Source organism: Penaeus chinensis, chromosome 36, assembly GCF_019202785.1.
Source record: "Penaeus chinensis breed Huanghai No. 1 chromosome 36, ASM1920278v2, whole genome shotgun sequence".
In the NCBI taxonomy this organism is placed as follows: Eukaryota; Metazoa; Arthropoda; class Malacostraca; order Decapoda; family Penaeidae; genus Penaeus; species Penaeus chinensis.
In genome coordinates, this window is record NC_061854.1 from 3,214,527 (window position 1) to 3,237,026 (window position 22,500).

Sequence of the window (22,500 nt, forward strand, 5' to 3'; positions counted from 1 at the left end):
TCCTCCTCTTCCTCCTCCTCTTCCTCCTCCTCTTCCTCCTCCTCCTCCTCCTCCTCTTCCTCCTCCTCCTCCTCCTCTTCCTCCTCCTCTTCCTCCTCCTCTTCCTCCTCCTCCTCTTCCTCCTCCTCCTTCTTCTCCTCCTCTTCCTCCTCCTCTTCCTCCTCCTCCTTTCCCCCCCCCCTTTTCCTCCTTATCCTCCCAATCTGCTTCATTTTTCTCTTTCTTATTCCATTTCATGAACTCAGTTGATACTTACGTTGGTACCCCATCTCCCCAGACAGAGATGGATGCAGACGGAGACGCGGGCGAGGAGGGCCTTGGGGCAGCTGCTGGGGCTTGGACGACGGCAACATACCAGACTCAGGGGCTCAGCAATGTCGTGCACATCATTGTACCAGATCTTACCTGCATACCTCAAGGTAGGCGGTTGTTTTTTTTTTTTTTTTTTCCCTCTCTCTTCATCTTTTATTTATTTTTTATTTTTTTTATTCTTTTTTTTTTATTTTCTTTTTCTTTTTCTTTTTCTTTTTCTTTTCTTGACAGTTCCTTAGGAAGGGAACGGATCAGACCTTTGTGGTTAATTGCTGTAGTTGAATGAGTGATAGATCTCTTGGTTTCATTATCATTATTTGGTATCTATTGTAGTTTTATTCAATATTTATTGTTTTTTATATTTTGATGTGATTGTTTTAAAGCTGAAGTAGAGGAGAGTTGTGAAAAGACATGATGTTACACAGCCGTTTCCCTCCGCAGGCCAGCCCAATGATGCCCTGGCCACTGCATTTAGTGAGGTTGCAAACAGTGGGGGTTTGGTTGGCCATGAGGACCCAGGGTCTGCACAGGGGGTTAAGGATTCCCTTGCTGCCCTTGCAGCTGCAGCAGAACTCGACCAAGTGCGGAACGATGTTGCTGCAGTGAGTATTTTTCTTTAGAGGCTAAAGGAAGGCACTCACAGACCTTCAAATCACTTTGCTGTGATGGGAGAAATATTAAATAGACAGATTCCAGCTAGCTTATTTTTCGTTTTTAATTTGTTAATAACTCAACAGGTGGAACACATGATGGAGGAGACCAAATACAGCCACCTTGGCAACAGTGGAGAACAACAAGGTGTTGCTGTAATGTCAGAGGATACAGATGGATTGCATCATAGTGTGGTTGTGAACCTTCCTATTGAGGTGTGTATTAAGGAGCTAGTATTATGCATAGATATTAATGTGAATGTATTTTTATTTTTTCTTCTATTTTTTTCTCCTTTGTAATGTAGTCTTGTAAATTAAAGTAGTTTTTATAGTTGTGTCATATATATTGGATAGGTTTAAAGTCTTGGTTTTGGATTTAATTGGAATAAAAGATATAATTATGAGAAATTTAGATATGGTAGAGAGGGATCATGAATATTCTGCATTATGTTGAATCATATTGTGGGTTAGGTGATTAAAGATATATAAAAGAATTATAGCATTAGGTTTTAGAGAATTATTGGCTATTGTAATTAAGATGGGGGAAAAAAAAAAATGAGTTGCAGAAGCTGATAATCTTTTCCTGAATAAAACACATTAATCTCAATCTGTATATTTTAGTTCCACGTTAAAAATGCTGTAGACATTGAAAAATCAAATTGTTATGTGGAATCATTATACTGACAATGCTTTTACTCGGAATGACTTTAAACTAAGATATTGAAAACAAAAATACTTCAACAGAGACATTTTTGTTTTTGTTAGCAGGAAAAGACGGTTGCCATGATCCCACTGCCCCTTGCCCCGTTCCTTCAGCATGAGGATCCAGATGCCACCTTTTACAATGAAGTCTATCACTACCTTAGGTCTGGGTCTTTCCCTGAAGGTGCAACAGACACATATAAAAAGGCGATCAGGAAAAGAGCTACAAATTATTTGGTGAGTTATGCTATACTCTTAGGTAGATAGAAGTGATATTTGGAATATATTGTGTATATAGAGAAGAATAGTGCCATGAGAGTAGTTCATCTGCAAGGCAAAACAAGTTATGATAATTTTGCTTAGTTATTGTTTTTTGAATATTTAAAAGCTACTTATAGAAGCTGAATATGTAATACCAGATGTTTTAGAGGCTAACACAACTTAAAATATAAATTGCAGATAAACGAGGAAGGAAGGTTATCGTATGGCCATAAGATGCCCAAAGAAGTCATCACAAGCGCAGATAAACAAAGAGGCATAATTGAATCCGAACATGTCGACCATACGACGGGTAGGATAATCCGATGCCGTTTTTCCCAATTTACTGTCAACTAGTTGCTTCAACAAATTGAGGTTTTTTTTTTAAGGAGAACAGGTGTCTGCATAACTGTGGTTATAATTTTCTTATATAAAGTATTAAGGTTGAGAGATTTGATATTGTAATATTTCTGTGATGTGATAGATGGAATTGAAATTATTTCAGGTGTACATTTTGGAGTGAAGAAGATGTATAGTAGTATTTTTAGTAAGTACTATTGGCGCACCATCTATGTTGACGTTGGCAACTACTGTAGGCGATGTGAAAAGTGCACGGAAGTTGCTGTGTCCAGTTTTCGTGATCTCGTCCCAGGAGAGCAAGAAGATTCATTAGGGGATGAAATAAACCGTGTCACAACGCTGCCTACCGATCGCATAATCCGAGTTTGGAAAAAGGTATAGATTCTACTCTCTCTCTCTTTCTTTCTTTCTTTCTTTCTTGCCCTCCCTCTCTCTTGCCCACCCTCTCTCCCTCTCTCTTGCCCTCTCTCTCTCTCGCTCCCCCCCCCTCTCTCTCTCTCTCTCTCCCTCTCCCTCTCCCTCTCCCTCCCTCCCATTTTCCCTGTCTATCTAACCTTATGATATTTTTTTTCTTTCTGTATGTTGAGAAAGAATGAGCAATAATGCCTGTTATATGCATACATTTCAAACACATAAAAGCCACAGCTGCATTCACAGAGTACTAATTTTGTTTTCTCACTTCCAATATTAACAGGTCCAAATTAAAATTCATGGCCCATACAATAGAACAGTATATGGGAATGAAATGCTGTTGACAATCATTGATCCCTTTTCAAAGTGGATCGTGGCACAGGCTAGTCCTGAGGCTGGGCTGGAAGTTCATTGTGCCAGATTTATCTTTGATACTTTCTGTCAGTATGGCTTTGCACAATGCCATGTAAGTATTAGAGGGGTAACCTTAAGAAATGAGTGAATAAGATGTAGTTAATAATGTTAATGTAAAAATTTATGTAGGATGACCTATTTAGTTAATTCCTCTTTTTCTTCAGGTTGTTGGAATGACTTCAGAAATGTTTGAGAGGATGCAAGCATGTTACAAAGAGAAGTTTGATAGTGCTCAAGATGTTTTAAGAACTCTGGTCCCCTTCGATTCAGAGGATGCCCAGCAGAGTTTCCTCTTCACACTGCAGGAAGAGTCGCATGAATGTGCTTGGGCAGGTAAAGAAAAAAGAAAGAAAAGAAGTAGCTAAAGAATTGTAGAAAGACATGTAGAGTTCTCTGTGTGTTTAACATTTTTTTTGATGCCCTACCAGTTTGAAGCATTTTACTAAATTCCTTTCTGGCATGTTAGTATTACCCTTTGAAAGACTATTTGATATTTTCTTGAACTTACTTCAACTAGTCTTTAGGCCTTAACACCTGGCATATTATTCTGCATAGCTTTCTAAATTCTATTATGACATTTAATTCAGATGTGAATAGACATACACTGATTAGAGTATTAATATTCAGATATATAGTTATGAAGTCCCTGTGAAGATTTTGATATATTTTTAAGCAGAGGATAATTTTTGGCAAATATTCTCAGGTGAAATGTTGGACCATTTTTGCAATGAGAACCCAACAACATGGGATCAGGAAGTGAACAGATACCTCTTCCAGTTCCGAACTACAACGACGTCACTTGGCGGAGTCACACCTTTTAATGTCATGTTTGCTCGCAACCCAACAGGTTTGTATGGTACCTAAGCAAAAACTCGTGAATAAAAAAGAAATATTGGCATTTAATTTGGATGTTAGGATTGAGGCTTTTATCTCATTAATGGATTGAATTCCCCACAGGGTATGTTAGTGAGGAAGAGAAGGAAAACATCAACATTCTGGAAGAAGAGAAAGCGCTTGAAGTTCCTGCCAAAAGACGACGGTTGCAGAGTTCGACGCTTCAGGTATGCAATAAGATTTGCTCGTATAATTAGATTAGGTAATTTTAACACTATTCAAACAACTTGGAAGGAAGAAAATGTGAAGTTCAGTATTGAATTGAAGAAGTAATCTTTTTCTTTTTGTATACACTTGACAAGCAGTTGGGAAATCAGTGTAGGAATGTATTTTGATATGATCTTTTGTTTTCATCCAAGTTGGGTAGTATTGTAGACAGACATAAATTCATTATGTTTATGATTTTTTGTTGTTGTTGTTGTATCTGTTTCACTTGTTCAGAGGCTACATGTACTTTAGTGCAATAGATTTTAGGGCAATGTATGGCTTAGATGGTAAATGCATACAAGAGGTTTAGTGTTATTCCGGTAAATGCATACAAGAGGTTTAGTGTTATTCCGGTAAATGCATACAAGAGGTTTAGTGTTATTCCGGTAAATGCATACAAGAGGTTTAGTGTTATTCCAGATGTTCATCATTGAAACTTTCATTACTTAAGACAAAATTAGGGGATCTGCTATTGCTGCAATTGCAAATGTGTATGTGTGTGTATATATATACATATATATACATATACATACATATATATGTGTGTGTATATATAATTTTTTTCTTTCTTTTTCTTTCATTCTTTTCTTTTCTAATTCCCTTTCATTTGACAGTGTCGTCATTGCCATGAGACCTTCACAAGCAAAATAAGTTTCCGCATACATCAGCGTAAGCACACAGAGGAAGCTCGGAGAAGAGGCACTCTCGACGGCGAAGAGCCACTCAGACCGGTTTTGCAGGAAAAGAAGCCACAGCCACGGAAAATCCTAACGAGGAAGAGGAGGAGGCCATTTGGGAGAGGTAACGATAGTAAGGAATGTTAATATAATTATAATTTATCACTTTTGGTGTTACAGATCTTTAATTTCTTGCTTGTTGTTGACCCTTTTTTTGACTGTTGATGTTGTAGATCAGTGTGTATGTATTTATATCATGCTTTGTTTTCCAGGTCCAGAAAGACTTTTAACTTTGGCCTCATCTGATTGGTCAGACCAGCAGAAGGACAGTGTTCCCCATGATGAAAACAGAACGCAGCTCACTCGTAATACAGTAGTAGCTGTCAAAGCACTCCTAAATGCAACAAAGGAAGAAAGAAGTAAAAGAGGAAAATATATCAAATACACACCTGAATTACGTGATGAAATAGCCCAGTATGCGCTGACACATGGAAATCATGAAGCTACTGTGTATTGGTCGCACAGACTAGGTGGTACAGTGAGTGAAAGTACAATCAGGAACTTCATTAAAACCTATAAAAGCTATACTCCAGAAGTGAAAGAAGAAATAGGGAAATTTGCTTTTCAGTATGGTGTAGAAGGGGCATCAAGACATTTTTCTGAGAAATTAGGTCATGAAGTTAGAAAAGGCATTGTAAGAAAATTTAAAAAGAATTATTTAAAGAAATTTCCAGAGATGGATGACATAACTAGTGACCTTCAGGTTGGTACCAGTGGAAGACGAGTGAATTTAACCGGAACATCTGCAAGGCAAAAGAGGTCATTTTCTCTTCAAATGAAAGATGAAATTGGAAGATATGCAACCCAGTTTGGTATCACTGCTGCAATACAACATTATTCTGAAAAACTTCAGTTCCCAGTGAAAGAGTCCACAGTGCGAAAATTTAAAAAACAGTTTGTAGACCGTGGCAATGTTAGTAATGCTGTTAGTGGTGCAAATACTGGAGAAAACACAGGTGTTGTGGGTACGGGCACTGTTTTAACAGATCAACAAGCAGGAGCTCCTCAGACTATTGATGTCTTACACCCATCCCTTTCTGTACTCAATGCACCAGCGGTGTCAGGGACAGTAAATGTAAGCACAGCTAATAATTTTGTATACCAGCATCCCTATCACCTCAATATGACCCCAGGGCCACAAACAAATACAGTACTTCCAATGAATCATAATTCTTTAGCATTCCATCAAGGCAGTGTAATCAATCAGGGCATGACAGCTTCCCTTTCATATCAGCAACCAGGAACTGCACCTGCATCCTCTGTAATTATGAACCAGAGTTTCACTCATCAAGCTCCAACAGGTTTCCAGCAGGGTTATGTGGGTGGCTTTGCTCAAGGGGGAGGTACAGGTGGCTCAGTAACTCATGGAGGGCAGATAGCCCCCCTGGCTGTGACGCACACTAGTGTAGCTGCAACCAGCATGGCACATTCTCCATTACCACTTACCATGAGTGGGGCTCCAGCCACACATTTGTCTCAACTAGCTCATCACACAGTAGGTCCTCCCATTAGCCAGGCACACCTAACTCAGGCGCCTGCAGTGCCACACACAGTAACTAATGGAGGTCAGCATCCCACCCATCACCAGCTCATAACAACATCATTCCATCAACCCCTAAGTGGGTCACTAAACTTTGAGGGAACTCTTCATGCACATACTCAAGCTAGTTTGAACAATGAACCCATCAGCCTCATGAAAGAAACACATGACCAAGGTGCTGGAGTCAGCTTAGGAGGTCAAGGAGAGGATAGCCTTCATGGATCTGCTGCTGCTGAAGCTGCTGCCACTCAGCAGAGCTTAGCACACATGGGTGAACAAGCTGCTCCATCAGATGCTCCAGATTCAATTTTGGGCTTGGAGACTGATGATGAGTATAGTGATCCACCCACACCAAAGAAGAAGAAATCAAGAAGTAGCATTAAGGTGAAAAAGGAGATCATTGGGTTAAGCAAGAGAGGAAATTATGCCTCCTACAGTCCAGAGCTTCGTGCAGAAATTGGAAGATACGCTGTAGAGCATGGCAATTTGGCGGCAGTGCAGCATTTTAAAGAAAAATTAGGGTTTGAGATACCAGAGAGTACAGTAAGAGGCCTAAAGGACAAATATTTAATAAAAAGAGTGAGAGGAAAGAAGGAAGTCATTTCAATAGGCTTTGCACAGAGGGGAAGACCAATGAGATTAGGAAAATATGATGAAATTGTCCAAGACTGCATCAGAGAGCTGGTCAAAGATGGAGAAAAGGTAAGCATATGCATTATTTCTTTTGATACTTTTGCTAAACATGAACTATAGAGTAAGATATTATTTATTGATCCCATAATTACAACTTGCCCATAATATGAATATGCATTGTGTTGCAAACTAACTTGAAATTTTTGTCTTTGTCCAGGTATCATCATTCCTTGCGATTGCCACTGCCAAACAAGTGCTTATGCAATATGATCCCAACTTATTAGAAGAGAATGGAGGACCTGTCAAGTTGAATCCTACGTGGGCTAAAAGTTTCCTGAAGCGCATTGGACTGCACCAGCTAGCTTAAGATCAAGCCCTTCTTAGTTTTGGCAACAAGTGCAGTATTTTTTACAACAGGAAATGCAGAAAAAAAGAAAAAAAAATCATTTTCTTGTGGGTTACCACATCATAGCCTTTTCTTCAGGATGCAAACATTTAGGATTATGAAAAAAAAAAAACTGACAGAGACTACCTCTTGATACTACCTCTTCTATGAAGTGCACAAGATTGGTTGTAAAAATTATATGGTAAGCATTTTTTGCATTCCTTATGTTTTATTTGCACACAATTTTAAGAAATCTCAGGAGCTGCTAATTAGAACCTTATCTCAGTTTGGAAAAGCCACAGTATGTGGTCACATTACGGGTTAACAGAGATCTGTTATTATCATGCTATGTTAAATTATTTGATAATTTTATAATCTTCATTTGGCTGCTATTAGTGGATCACAATCAGAAAGAATGTATTCTGGCATTGTTTTAAATGCAGTGGATGATAAAGAATTGTATAGCTATTGTCATTTCCTTCTGACCATGGCCTTGCTGTGCACACTGATCTTGAGAAGACTGTGTAACGATGTTCAATATGCCTTTCAATAATCTATGGGGCAGTCGGTGTAATCCATTCTGTACTTTGCAAGGTCATGGTTATTTATATTTTTCATATAGGAAATAGTAACATAGTTACACATTTTGGACAGTAAATAGAAAATTGTATTTTAATCATAGTTTTTATGATTGTATTTTAATCATACTTTATATAACATCAGACCACATCTTGACATGTGTAATTTTACATCATGTAATGATTATGGTTGCAATGAGCAGCTGCTGCTCAAGTGATATGTTGGTTCATATGTAAATTAAAGATTATACAATAATGTTAATGATACTGAAGAATGGGACGTTTAACTGAACCTTGCAGTTATAAAATATACCTGAAGAAGTCTATGATGATCATATATCATACAATGTTCTAGGCATCTTCATTAGTATGGTCAGCACACCTCTGTTTTCTAGTTTGAGATGTGTTACCCTTTCTGTTGGAGAATGAAAGAAACTATGAAGTTTACAAATTAATAATTTGGTTTTAATGGTTAATGGTTACAAATGTGCTAGACATCAAAGGTCATATAGCGCTATAGAAAGGTTTAACCCAATGCCGTTGGGGAAGATTAATAAAAAATGGGGAAAATGCTGTGCTCATTTTCTATATTTTTGTGAAATGTCTCTGCACAGAGAGGGCTCTGCTAGTGCTTAGCCACAAAGGAGTCAATTATTAGACCTTGTGACCTTACGTGATTTGAATTGGCGGATAAAAAATGTATTTTTTACTAGTGCTATGAATATAAACATTATAATTACTATAATGTTATAAACATTAGTAACAGCAAATTAAGATAATGTAAAATATTTCCGTAAATCAAGGCAAAGGGTAAATGAGTGAGACAGGCAGTACTCATAACTGGCTCATTGGTGACTTCGTACAAGTGTAGTCATCTATGTGTAAAAATAACCAAACAAGTACTCACAGTGGGCATAGCACGTATGTACACGTCATGCCCGTCGGCATTGGGTTAATAGTGAAATGGGCAAAGAGAGGGTTAGTTTATGGTTGTATGTGCTACAAGTCAGAAGTTCAGGAAGGTGGGAATTCAAAGGCCAATTGATCAAAGTTGACAAAGGAAGATGTGTGGGATTTTACAACTATGTCCATAAGGTAAGGGCAGGGACTAGTAAAGGAGAAATGGGTATAAAAACAATTAATCACAGATTCAGTGAGAATGTCAGGAGGGATAGATCCTAGGGAAAGGGGTTGCTGTGACAAAGGATCACATGCAAGGGGAAGCGGGAGGGACATCAGGTTAAGAGGGAGGACGATGCAGCTGAAGCAGGGAGGAATGGGTGTGGGGAACATGAATAGGAGGATGGATGGATGGTGGCAGTTACTTTGAGTGTAGAAGGAATAGGGGTAGAGATTGGAGGATGGTTGAGATGTAGGCATCTTATTTTGGGTCATGATTAGGAAGTTTTAAATGCCTTCAAGAGTTTCTGCAGTGGAGTAGGTTGGGTAGGTCTAAGAAACAAAGGTTTTCTTATGGAGGGGGGGGAAGAGGATTGGGGTAGGAGATGGGATGGAGTGTTTAGCTTGTCTTGTGTATAACAATCCTCCCTGACCTGGCCTCGAACCTAGGTCACTCCGGCTATGAGACCGGAGGGCCAGTACTTGTCTTGTGTGATTAATTGAGTGAGGAGGTACTGGGGAAGTAGTGATTGGAGTGTCTGGAATAGTGGAGGAGATTGGGGTGTCTGGAGAGAGAGAGAGGGGGGAGGGTAGAAGTAGGATGAGGAAGAGATCCTTGGGGAGAAATATTATGTAGAAATATTTTGGGAGGAAAAGGGAGGGGTAGAGTGATAATTGGAGTAGGGAGTGAGAGAGAAACTTAGCCAACATGCTTCCTATCTGGTTTCACATAGAGTTAGGCCTAGTCTGAATCTGAGAGTTGCCACTTTAGACTTAAACTTGTAAGCAGGGCAGTCCCTAGAAAATACATTATGGGACCCAATACAATTGGCACGTGCATGACTGTGCAGAGCACTTTGATTGATTATGACCAGGTTGGGCACTTAGAGGTCATCTGGTTGTGGAATGGTAGTGTTTGGCAGGATGGTTTAGACACCAGACATTCATGGAGGAATTCTCCACCAATGTAAACACTAAGGGGAAGTCATATCTACAGAAAGTAAGCTTGGCATTGTTGATGGGGGACTTGTGATAGCATTGTTCTGATGCTGCTGCATAGTTCATGAAACAGGCGAGTAAGTCGTCTCCACAATCTGACTAATCTTTGTCCCAGACAGGCCAGTTTGTTGGGGAAATGAAGACCGTGCCAGTTTGCCAGTGAAGTCTGTCAGGGTTGATAATGCTTTAACATGGGTTTTGGATGTAACTGTGATGAGATGGGAATGATTGCCTGCAAAAGGAAACTTTGCCTACTTGTTTATGGGAACATTGATGGAAGAGTAAGAAGCTGGGGGAGGGGGGGGATCACAAAAAATCGGTCCCATATAGTTGGGATAAATAAGTGTGTTTATAGAGGTGGGAGATATGGAAGAGGGAGCAGTGTTGAGAGAGGTTGTACTGCAGAGAGGTGGACAAAAAGATTGTCGAATAGTAATAAGAGAGGATGGGGTAGTTGATGAAGAAAGTTATGGGAGTGGAAATGAATTAGAGGAAGAATTTCTCCTTGAGGTTGAGTAATTGACCTGGATGGATGATGTGATAGCAGGCATTAGGAGGGGATAGTAATAGCAGTGTTCAGTTGTGGTCAAAGGACAGCCTGGAGTTGGGGAACCGGGAGAATTTGCATCAGTGGGGCTATTTGATGAAGGGGCAAGCCGTATTGCCCCTAATAATGGGTTAAAGTCTTCATTATTGGCCATGGTAAGCCTAGAATATGTTGGGGAGAGAAATACTCCATCCCTTAGGGTCCCCTTGAGGGGTAAGGGCTAAACAACTAAATGAGAATACTGTGCCCATGGCTCCCCCAGGCTGTTCATGACTGGCACAAAGACAACCTTTCATCTTTTCAACATGGCTCTCCCCTAATCCCATGTTGGTTGTTGTCATGAGGGGGGCCTTAGGAGATGGAGACTGAGGCCCTTCTCTTCCTTACCTCTGTCCATTTCCTAAAGTGTAAGAGCTGTGCTGAAAGGATGAAAGGCTGACTGTGTTAGTCATGAATGGTCTCCAGGAGCATGGGCAGTTTTGCCTTGGTTAATGTCTAGCCCTCAGGGCCATGAATGAAGATTTTTTACCCCCAATAGAGAATTAAAGGTTGCCCCTTCATCAAATAGCCTATCTAAATTGTATTTCTCCGGTTTCCTGACCCCTACCTTTCCTCTGACCACATCTCAGCTGATGCCGATACAAATACCACCTCAATCTTTGCTGTCAGCTCTGCCCCTTATGAATCATCCACCAGGGATATTACTCAACCTTCAGCATCTACCCTTTCCTCTCTCCCAACATTTACTACGTCTACTGCACAGTCTTCTTCATTGTCTAACCCCTTCCCCCCCTTATTACTATTCATCCTTATTGTCATCCTCTCCACATTATCTCATCACTCCGCACAATCCCATCTTCCTCCTGCTCACCTCTAAAAACCTTTTGAGTACTCTTTTTGGCTCAGCTAAGTTGGATGGATTCTTTGTGATTCCCCTACAGTCCCTTATTCTGATAATATCCTTCTCTTCCAACAATGTCTCCAAAAATAACTAGGCAAAGTTTCCTTTAGTAGTTCCAATATTTCACGTCTCGCCAGTTACATCTGGGTCCCAAGTTTGTGCACTGTCTACCTTGACTGACCTCACTCCTTCCTTAATACGTGTGCTAGAATAGTTTAGTTTGTTTCTCTGATTGATTGTCCTGTATACAAGAAGGATTGGTAGGCTTGTGTATGTTATTTTGTGGGTGTATGAGTGTTTGGGTGCAATTATTTTCCTTGCTAGATACATCTTAGCCTGCTTTGAAAAGTTTCAAAGCAGGCTAAGATGTTTTACATGACAACATTTTTTGATCAGTAAGGCAATGTTTGCAGATTTCAGAATGGTCAATGGTCAAAACAAACAGGCATCAAAGGTTCCACAGCACATGGTAAAGTATTGTTGCTAAAAGGGTAAATACGAGTTAACAATTTGATTAAGTGGACAGATGATGAAGAGAAGAAAGGAAGGAGGGAGAAGAAAAGACCATGCAAAATTAGTTGAAGTGAGGACTGAGGTCCAAGGCAGGACTGATCCCCTACATAGGGCCTCAGTCTCTGCCTCCTAAGCCCCCCTAGCAACAATATGCAAGGGAGGGGGGGGGGGGGGACATGACAAGGTTAACTCTCATATAACCCTGGTTTCTCAAACTATAGTTCTGTTTTTGCCTTTCAACTTTAATTTGAATGAAAATTACACACGTACCTGAGGGTTTTTGTTATTGCTTCCTAATCAGTATTCAATGCCTTATTTTTCCCAAAACAATATTGTATAAAGGATAGACAGAGGATTTCGGATACCCAGTTTTTATAATGGCAAAGTTTTAAGAAGAATACTGACAAATTCATCATGCCGATTCATGCTGTTCCATAAAATAAATATGAATGTTAGCATTGCTGTAAAAATATTTGTTGTAGGATACACTGAAAGAACATTTAATTTACTTATTTATTTACATATAAATTTTACAACCCTAGCACAATTGATAAGGTCCTGTTCTTCCACTGGAAGCATATTGTGTGAAATGTTTACTTGGGGAATGAACTATTTATAGTTGTATGGCAGTCACAAAAATTAATAACTATATATCTGTTCCTACAAATGTGTCCCATTTAACAATATACTTCTTAAAAAAAACATTCACTGGTGTCCGCAAGCAGTAAATTAACTTTGTACAGCAGGCATTGTTCAGCCAGACTCAGCAGCCTTCACAAGCTCTTCTGCAACTTCAACAGCAATCAAAGCTGCAGCCTTTGCCTCTTCTGTTGCAGCAGCATTGGCTTCAGACTGAGCCTTAGAGAGGATGTCACGAGCGGAGGCAAGATCAAGATCCTCAACACCAGCTGCTTCCTCAGCCAAAATCTGGACTGTAAAAGCAAGAAAATAACAATGAAAATACCTTCCTTTCACATTCACTATATAATTCTTAATGAAGAATTGTATCTTATACCTTCCACAATATTTAAAAATAATGTTGGCAAAAAGACATTTTGCACCACAAAATCTTACCTGACGAATCCTCATTAATGGTGACAATCCCAGAGCTCACAAAGAATTTCTTGGCAGAGCCATCACCTTCGAAAACTGTCATGACTCCAGGCTTCAGCACAGCCAGAGATGGTACGTGAGCAGGCAAGATACCAAAGCTTCCAGAAAATGAGGGGACATCTACTTGCCTAATATTTGCCGAGTTATAAAACACCTGTGAAGATAATATACACCAATTAGAAAAGAAAAGAAAATGGAAAAAAAAAAGAAAAAAGTAACCAAATAAATATTCATGATTTAAATTTCAGCACTGCACTTCTATTTTTCTTATATTTCCAAGAATTACATTAAATAGTTTACAATGACAAAACTTGGCAAGACTTAAATGAATCCAATACAAAAAGATGTAATGATTAAAAATTATAAATTTATTTACTCAGTAAACAATCCTGCCAATTAACGATTTACAAATAAACCTGGAACTTAAATAAAAAAAAAAAAAAAAAAGTGTTATTACAAATCTTTTGCTTTTGAAGAGAAAAATTAGGGATGTACAATAGAAGCCTACCTGGTTCTGTGAAGCAAAGGTGAAGGCCATGGGTGCATCAGAGTATGCTCTGGCACCCATTCGGGGCACCTGACGCACCAGTGTAGAGGCCGCACGTGCAAACATCCTGCAAAATTTAAAAAGTTAAATTAAGTCCTGACCACTGTTGGCAAGATACGGACAGTAAATTAGTGAGAAGAGAAGGAGAAAAAAAATCAAAAGGACTTCAACTGCTCAACCGTAGTTCCACCCCATAATGACAGTACCTGAAATCTCTAGGTGTCACTCATACACACAGGAGAAATTATGTTAACACAATTCAGATTTAAGAAAGGTATTAGAACAGACACCCTTTCTCTTCACCTGTATTACCCAAATTTAATACCTGAATAAAAATTACTAAGGGTTGATATAGGTAGGTTAATTAATTAAGGAGTTGTGTATATGAAACAAATGAGAAGCAAGGGTAAAGTAAGTAATACTGGAAAGCAAACTGGAAATGAAGATGTGGATAGAAGCGTAGCAGCATATCCACAACTTGCAGATAGACTTTCAAGTTGTGTAACATTAGGTCCAACAGCCTCGTTCTTGCTCTCTCACCAGCAGGTGCTTCTCACAACCCAACAACTGGTTGACACAGACACCTGATAGCTACCTGTATGGATCGCTGGCTCCCCTTGTTCTCTGTTCGCTTGCACAGCCCCCATAAAATTAAGTTTCAGGATCCAGAACTGAAATCAGCAGCTCATGATCCTTCCAGATCACTACAGGAAGCAGCTAAAACATAAGGGCAGGCATGTCCTTTGCTAACTGGGGAGCCTCTCTGGCTCTCCCCTGTAGACCTCCACTTCACTACAACACCCAGCCATACAGTGGGCACTCACATCATCTCCAATCACTCCTAATAAAGTGATTAATATAGACCATACATGTGGTAGATGCCCTCCATCTACTACACTGATGACCCTGGGGTGAATATTTGGCTTATTGCACTTGCTTAGCTCACTTACTGGAGGGAGAGTACCTGTAACAGCATGACCTGCAAACTGCATCACTGCATACTTCCTAGGCTGGGTCACATTGTCCTTGCGACTCACTGCCGAGACCTGACTAGTTGATTCCTCACAGCTATCCGAATGGACTGCAGGCTCCCCTCGTTCCATTTGCTTACACAGCCCCCTTGTACTTCAGGATCCAGAACTGAGATCGGCAACACAAGGACAGCCATGACCTTCCCTGACTAAGGAGATTCTCCGGCTCCCCTATAGACCTCAACTACACTACAGCACCCAGCCATCTAGTGGACACTCATATTAACTCCAATCACTCCCATAGAGAGATTACTATAGATCTGACAAGTGGAAGATGCACTCCATTTACTATAGACAGATATCCTCAAAATAATTTTCTTTAATCCATAACTGAATAGATTTACATGTTCAAATTGCAACTGCAAAGCAAAGTTAAGAGCAGTGCCCAAGGCATAAATTCTGTATTTTCTTTTATTTTCATTGTACTCTAACAGGTTTTGATAATTATTTATACTATTCTGTACAATAATCTTCTGTGCATGCACGTTTTCACCACGGGGAGACTTGACAGGCTGTGAGACACCATTCCATGAGAAATGTTTTGTTAAAACTGATGCATTAATTCCAGGTCATTTTTTAAAGCAATATAGTGGGTATACAGAAGAAATAGACATTAGTATATATCACAGCTTGATATTTGAGCCTATCAAGTGGCCCGAATGATGAAAAAAGTTATTAAAACCAAGCAATTCAGATCACAGACAGAAGTGAAGAAATGTTCTGTGTTTTACTATATACAGAAATGTATATAGTATGGTTCCAGGGATGGCTAGAGAATATATAAACCCCAGGGGGAATAGGTCCTTCATATTAAAGTATACCAATCTGTTAATTTTTATCCTTATGGTATGGATGCAGCAAGCTAGGGCAAATTGAAGATGATATTCTTGCGGAGGACAAAAAGTTGAAGACAAATGGTAATGCCTCAAATAAAGAAGAAGAAAAATGCGGAAAGTGCTGCTCATAGCGCAGGGTCTACTCGGCACTCTCAAGTCTCGGCTCTATCTTGCTGTGCATAAAGAGGTGAAAATAAGGTTTGCCCGGAGGTGTTGCAGGGCGGAGCTCCCATCAAACTTCTCCTTGGGCAGTTCCTAAAGGGCACGGCAACTAAATTCATTAGATCTGGATGCTTCACTGCCATTATGTGGCCCAAAATACTGGCATGAGGCTTGTATCAGTGGTCACACTGCTAGGTGTGGGGCTTATAGGCTGGCGCAAATTAATACTTGTGCGCGGTGACAATGCCTACCCTTTGCATTATCTAATTTGGCATAAGCACTTTCAGCTTTTTTGCCATTTTCCAATGTCTATATTTTTCAACTGATCTGCTTTATTCAGATGTTAACAGACCATTTTCCTTGCACAGACTCCATATCTTTCTAGGTGGTCCAAAACTCAGTGCAGTAATAGTAACAATAAGTGTTACTTGTGTCATTTATTTTTTTATAACATTCAATTTTCTGTAATATGACCTGCCCAGCCGGTCATGGCGAGCAGAAATATGATCCTGGGACGGCATTCACAAAAGGTCTAAGACTGCTCTTAGTGATGTTATATGACTTGCATTGTTGCCACATGTGGTAATAGAATAATCATTTACATCATTATACTCTATCGAGATAACTGATTAGTCATATTTTAAAACTACATACTACAACAAAGGTTGCTTCTTTAATGACAAAAGTATTACACATTTTATAAATTCAACTAAATTTTGGGCAACCATAGGTTTATCGTCCTTGCAACTATTTGTCTATTTGTCATTACTGATATGTTTATCATCACATGCCTTGACTCAGCAAATTTGTTTATGAATCCCCATTAAATTCTCTTAGGCAGTTTTTTGTCCAAGACTCGGCCAAAGTTTTAGGACGTGTGAAGTGTCCCACATGCTTAAGGTCAGTCTTTTAAACTACAATGCAATTTTACATAAATCTGAAGATCATTCTACATGAATATAATAGAAAAAAAAATTAAAAACCCTTTTGATTTCTCAATGTTAACTTAGTCATTTCTTATATTTTACTGATATTTTCTGTTCATTTCTGCAAGGACTGTCTTTAATTTTGTCCCAATGTGTAAGGATGGTCTTTAATTTGTCTTTATGCAAATTTTTCTTTGCTGAAAATTATCCCACTTTAGAAAAAGAAATGCTTCGAGGCCTATTTTGATAAATAATCAAACATCAATAAAGCCGTAGTGACACCCACATTTACAACTGATACAATAACAGTAAACAGGGATACCACATCACTTTAGATATACTAAATGTGTAATATTACTGTTAGGATAGAAGCAAAATTTATTGCCATATTTACCTTGTCGTCTGATTACAATAGATTATCAGAATTGGGTCTATTGCGAAGTGTTCTATTACCAGCATTACCTCGGAGATGTATCAACGGGGCAAATCATGATAATTGTTACCGAGAGTTCCAAAATCTGGTTTTTAATATATTTTGGGGGATGCTAGGGGAAGTGGAGGGTTGAAGAGGGGGGGGGGGGGGGGGGGAGCCAATTTTCAAACAATGCAATTATAATGAACTGCTTAGTCGCATGTAAGTAAACACTATCATGCGAATCCTGAAATCCAACCTAACCTTATCGACCTTTCTGTATACCCACTTCATTAGGACTTCATGCTAAATGACATATTTGTTATAGAAAAGAAATTGTGACACATACCATCAGTGTGGAGGTACAGATAAGCAGAACAATCACAAATAGTATCGTTTGGAAATTGCAAGATGCTCAATGCAGATTTATAAGATACACACTGCGACCGGCACATATCGAGCACCGTAATTTTGCAAAATTTTACATACCTACCATAAAAAACAATTATAAATAACACTAATGATCTATGATAAGTACAACAATACTGATAAAATACCATTTAAATATAAAATCAAATATATCCCATTCAACAGAAAACACGATCATTATTGAAAATGTATAAAATGGAGTTCTAGAACACAAGACATTAAGGACTGTGTGAGGGTGTTGGGTAAATGTTAAGTTTCATCCAGCCTCCGACTTTCGAAACCACTTTTTTTGGAGTGTAATCTCCCCTCGTAGTTTAACGCTGTTATGCTGTTGCTTTCCGTCGCATTTGACTCGTTGATGAGTAGCGGAACTTGTATTCCCCGACGGCAAAGTTGATCAAATGTGTAAGATTCGGCTTCGCACTGTATTATGGGAGGGTAATTAGCATGATTTACACACAGAAAAACAAGAAAAACACTAAATTAACTTAAAATCGGGCTTGCTGAAACTCTACGGGGACAGTGGCCATGTTTCACGTATGCAATTACGGTATACAATTCGGCGGTTAAATCCAGGATTATTTTTTGCCTGATTGACGGACAATACAAATGAATCAAACCATGTTTTGGCACAATCAACTTTTTAATATGAAAATGCGTTTCGAAAGTTTCCAGATGACCGTTTCAAATTCATACACAAGCTTCATTAATAGTTCCTCAAATAACAACGGTATTTTGATTGACTGCGATAATAAATACAAAGCAAAGAAACAAAAAAAAGCGCTACTGACAGTTACGTGTCGCGCACGGAGACCGTGCCGCAACGGCACACGCAGTCTCCGTGAATTTTATTCTCAAACAAAAAACTTACACATTTTTGTAACACACCTTGCAAACTTTAGTGATGATTGTCGTCAAATATGGTAACCGTTCAATACTTATACTGGTCTTAAAATGTAAGATGGAACTTATTGACCTTTGCCTGAGCCGAAAATACTTCGGAGGCCGTGGCGAGGCTTCAGGCCTCGCAGCCAAGCCTTATTGCTCGTCCCGCGGAATTATGAAAGCTTTAGCCTGATTTCGTCGCGCGCGGCCACGACACCCACTGCGGTCGGTTGCAATAGCCAAATCGTAAATAATTTGTATTAATAATGCATGTATTATTATCCTATTAAAAGTATGCATTTTTATTACATTAATTGGCTTATTACTTGAAATGTACTTCGTGCAATAACTATGTAGATTTCGCCGGTTCTCGTTAAACGTTACTTAAATTTTACTAACCTTATATCGTCCCGTCTCCGTTATTAAGCTTTACAATAACACGTCCTCGGCGTAGCAATATTTCCAGTTATACGTGTATTTCCAGTTATACGTGTATTTCGCAATTTGTAAACATTTCTGCCGGCTTCTATATTTTTTTTTTTTTTCACACCTACACTTCCTTGGCCACCGGACAGATACACACTGAACGTTTTCAATGGGCGAGGGCAGGGCTTTCCGAAAAACTGTTTTTGATTGGTCAGAAAACTCTGACGTCATTGCCTGAAGTTTTCATTGGCTAGAATTTCTCAGTCTGTAACACCGCATAATCGCTAAGTTGTCAATAATTGGTCGTTATACATGGTGTCCTTGTTTATCTGTTTCACACATTATTAATTTATTATCGCTATTTCAGAAGAAATTTGTCTTTAGGTGCGCGAAAAAATGGTATTTGTTTTGTATTACGTTTTTGTTTGGACTATATGCATACAAGCAATCAGGTAAGTGTGAACTCTTACCGGATTTCACTCGCTCTCTGAAGATGAAAGGTCTAGAGGGACTGGGGCAGGCGAGTCGATCTTTCTCTCTTTTCCGCCTTGCGGCGGATACAGCTCTGCCGCTTGTAGAAAGAAGGAATGGATCAGAGATGTTTGATTTGATTTTATAAATAAATAGCGGGCCAGGTATTGGTTGATGTAAGCGGCCCTAATACCTGGCCGCTTGACCCATTCCTTTAGGTCCCTCCATAACCTTTCTACGTTTTGTGTGTGTATTTGTGGGTCGTCTGGGTCTACAAAATTCTCAGAATGATTAATACTCAGATGTTTGTAACCATGATGTTGTAGGTTCCGGTAAGCAGCCCATCCATCACTGTATATCACACTGTCTGGTTTGATATATTTCTTAATAAGGGGTATGAGCGTGTCTGCACTGCGGTCAGTGCCAACTAATGGCACAACGAATTTCTTTTTACTTACACGCTCAATACCCCCAAAGACCCACACCTGGCTCAACTGTCTGCCCCTATTATACTTACGGCGCACGAGCAGCGTCTCGTCGATCTCAACTATTACACCAGCACCTCCTATTGAATTTTGATTTTGTAACCAATATTCGGTTACTTCAGAACAAAAACTCCTCCAATCTACGCTAGTTGGCTTAGAAATGCCAATACATTTAATAATTTGTGCGTGATCCCAATGTTTTTGTAGCCAATGATTCACAAATAAAATTACTTTAAAAGGTTCGAGATGTGTCCCCTGCAGAAACGTGCCATTGTAATCGCTGGTCGAGAAAACGCAACTTTTACGCCGTTTTGTCTTTGCTATTTTTTTCCATCTGCCACAATACCACATATGTCGATCTTCACGATATTTGCAAGGTAAATCGCAATGCGGGCAACTTACCGCTCTTGGCAAAACACCGTGTGCCCTCAGGAACTCTATAGCGTTATCATTTTTTTCAAAATAATCAGATATAACTCTATAATAATGTGGGTCACAACCTACACACCTGAGATCCATTTTGAGCAGAGATTGGTATATTTGCTCTCCTTGCCCACTATACATACGTGTGGCGCAAATGATGGCATGTGATTGGTTTATAGCATTTCCTGTAATGCTATTGGCTCTCGTGACAAATGTCACGCGCATGTGGTATATAATAAAAGTTTCAAAAGGTTTCGTGCGCTGTTCATGCGGTAACGTTGTTGATTTTGAAAATCGCGCGCAATTCTTCAGTTCCCTCTTGCCCGTAATATGGACCAGACACATCGATTTGCGCAGAGTAAGAAATGTCATAATTACTGTAAATACTCGATTTTATGATGGTATTACTCGTGTATTGTCAGACATTTTAATGTAGAAAGAAAATCACCTTCATGTAAGTTTATGCGGAATTTTTCTAGTTACGAAATGAAAGTATTACAATAAATGAACCAAAATAAAACGGTATCATTGTTTTGTTTACATAAAGTAGGAAAGGATATCGGATGGCGATTTTTAAAATATTGAGATAGTTTTTCATTCGGGGCTCTGTGACACTTGCGTGTCCAATAACTTCGTTATTTCTGATTTGCGACGGAAGTTCATAGAAGATAAGTTTCTTAGATTTATTTGCTCTATCACATGCATATATTTTTTTCCGGTTTAAAGACGGCTAGTCAGAACTTTACCTATACCGGGTGTTGTGAACTTAGTCTCTGACCAGTGACATGCAGCAGACATTTTCATCATTTCCTGGTAAATATGAGGCCACTGCAGATAAACCTGTATTGTTGCCTACTCTATATCTATGCTCTATAAAATAGCAACGTCCATTTTCCTCTATCTCTATGCATCGCTCTCAGTAACACTCACCCAAATTATTGATAAAAACAAAGATCTTCCATGAATACCACCCATGATCATAAAAATAGTGCCCTCCCTGGAGCCGCCTCCGGGCTAGTACAGTGGTAACGTGCCGGCCTCTCATTCGAGGGGTTGGCGGTTCGCGCCCCGCCCAGGCGCGAGAAGTTGCAATTCTCGCCTGGAGGTTACTGTTGTGGCTGGGCACCACGGCGGGTAAGGACTAAGCCGAGTCAGCACCAGCTGACACACGTTAGTGAGTTGACATTAGTCGACACAGGCCGGGCTCCCCTCACTGGCATAGCCCGGGCGAAGCTCAGCTTCGCATATTGGACTTATCCTTATCCCTGGAGCCAGCACTCTTCCAGTCATAACACATAGACATTACACTTTACACTCCTTAGTGGCAACAAAACTGCACACTACACATCACGAGAAGTCCAGAGATACCAAATTTAACAGGTCTAAAGATGCAGAAATATTCTAGAAAATTACCTGTGCTGCAGAGAGACGTGTTTAGATCTAAAATCAGTCGAGTTGCATTACTTCAAATATGTACCTAGCCTATCACAAGACTTCTACAAAATATATACATTTGTACACACTCAAGCATCACTCCAGATATTTTAACATTCACCAATAACAATCATGGCCTGTTACTGTCAATCATAAAGGTAGAGGTTATCTTATATAAATGCTAACTATACCAAAGACCATAAGAATAAAACCTGAACCTATTTCCTAATGGCTCAATTTGCAAGAAATGTCCTTCAAATTACATTTTGTGAGCTGGACACTCCACTGCTCATTCCGGTACATCCATTATAAGGCTTTACACACAAATTGATCAAGTTATCCAGTATATGAATAAACAAAACACCCCCGTTATACCTGCGCCAATATACAACACCAAAAAAACCTTCAATTACTCATTATTCATGGGTATTAATTATCGTTCTCCACACTGCATCCTCCTGATCACTAGCCACGAGATGATAATCGCAAGAAATGATAACAGGAGAGTTTATAAATACAAAGTAAGAAATAATAGTCCGCAAACCGGCTAAACTTCATCAGCTGATCAGGATTCAAGCAGACGATAACATTTTCTTCCCTAAAATCCCCAAATCTCACAAGCCCGATCGCAAAACTACCCCCGCGGCACTCCTTAGTAGTAGCTCTAGGCACTCGTATCAGAATAACAAAAGGCAGGCATCGTCTTCTACCTGAAGAAAAAGATGTGTGAAATTTGGCTTGGGAGGTCCTTTACTCTCGG

The 22,500-nt window shown here is 39.4% G+C and overlaps 2 protein-coding genes across 6 annotated transcripts in view; one reads left to right on the forward strand and one right to left on the reverse strand.

Annotated features, from left to right (window-relative positions):
* The window catches only part of LOC125045160, a 14,169-nt gene extending 5,813 nt beyond the window's left edge, over positions 1 to 8,356 (forward strand). For 3 of the 5 annotated variants that reach the window (XM_047642309.1, XM_047642311.1, XM_047642310.1), the window contains exons 2-14: positions 278 to 419; positions 754 to 914; positions 1,050 to 1,178; positions 1,728 to 1,901; positions 2,124 to 2,235; positions 2,428 to 2,657; positions 2,977 to 3,159; positions 3,272 to 3,440; positions 3,811 to 3,954; positions 4,065 to 4,168; positions 4,823 to 5,009; positions 5,158 to 7,187; positions 7,336 to 8,356. In XM_047642309.1, coding sequence (XP_047498265.1) covers positions 284 to 419; positions 754 to 914; positions 1,050 to 1,178; positions 1,728 to 1,901; positions 2,124 to 2,235; positions 2,428 to 2,657; positions 2,977 to 3,159; positions 3,272 to 3,440; positions 3,811 to 3,954; positions 4,065 to 4,168; positions 4,823 to 5,009; positions 5,158 to 7,187; positions 7,336 to 7,485 — 3,909 coding nt within the window. In that variant the 5' untranslated portion in view covers positions 278 to 283 and the 3' untranslated portion in view covers positions 7,486 to 8,356. The remainder of the gene's footprint in view (positions 1 to 277; positions 420 to 753; positions 915 to 1,049; positions 1,179 to 1,727; positions 1,902 to 2,123; positions 2,236 to 2,427; positions 2,658 to 2,976; positions 3,160 to 3,271; positions 3,441 to 3,810; positions 3,955 to 4,064; positions 4,169 to 4,822; positions 5,010 to 5,157; positions 7,188 to 7,335) is intronic. The other 2 variants (XM_047642306.1, XM_047642307.1) reach the window with 2 other exon arrangements.
* A 4,303-nt stretch (positions 8,357 to 12,659) lies between these two features.
* Positions 12,660 to 22,500, reverse strand: part of LOC125045031 (ATP synthase subunit delta, mitochondrial-like) — a 9,943-nt gene continuing 102 nt past the window's right edge. Inside the window, exons 1-4 of the mRNA XM_047642068.1 lie at positions 22,451 to 22,500; positions 13,782 to 13,887; positions 13,235 to 13,427; positions 12,660 to 13,092 (exon numbers count right to left, since the gene is read on the reverse strand). The exon at positions 22,451 to 22,500 is cut by the window's right edge and continues 102 nt beyond it. Coding sequence (XP_047498024.1) covers positions 12,914 to 13,092; positions 13,235 to 13,427; positions 13,782 to 13,886 — 477 coding nt within the window. The 5' untranslated portion in view covers position 13,887; positions 22,451 to 22,500 and the 3' untranslated portion in view covers positions 12,660 to 12,913. The remainder of the gene's footprint in view (positions 13,093 to 13,234; positions 13,428 to 13,781; positions 13,888 to 22,450) is intronic.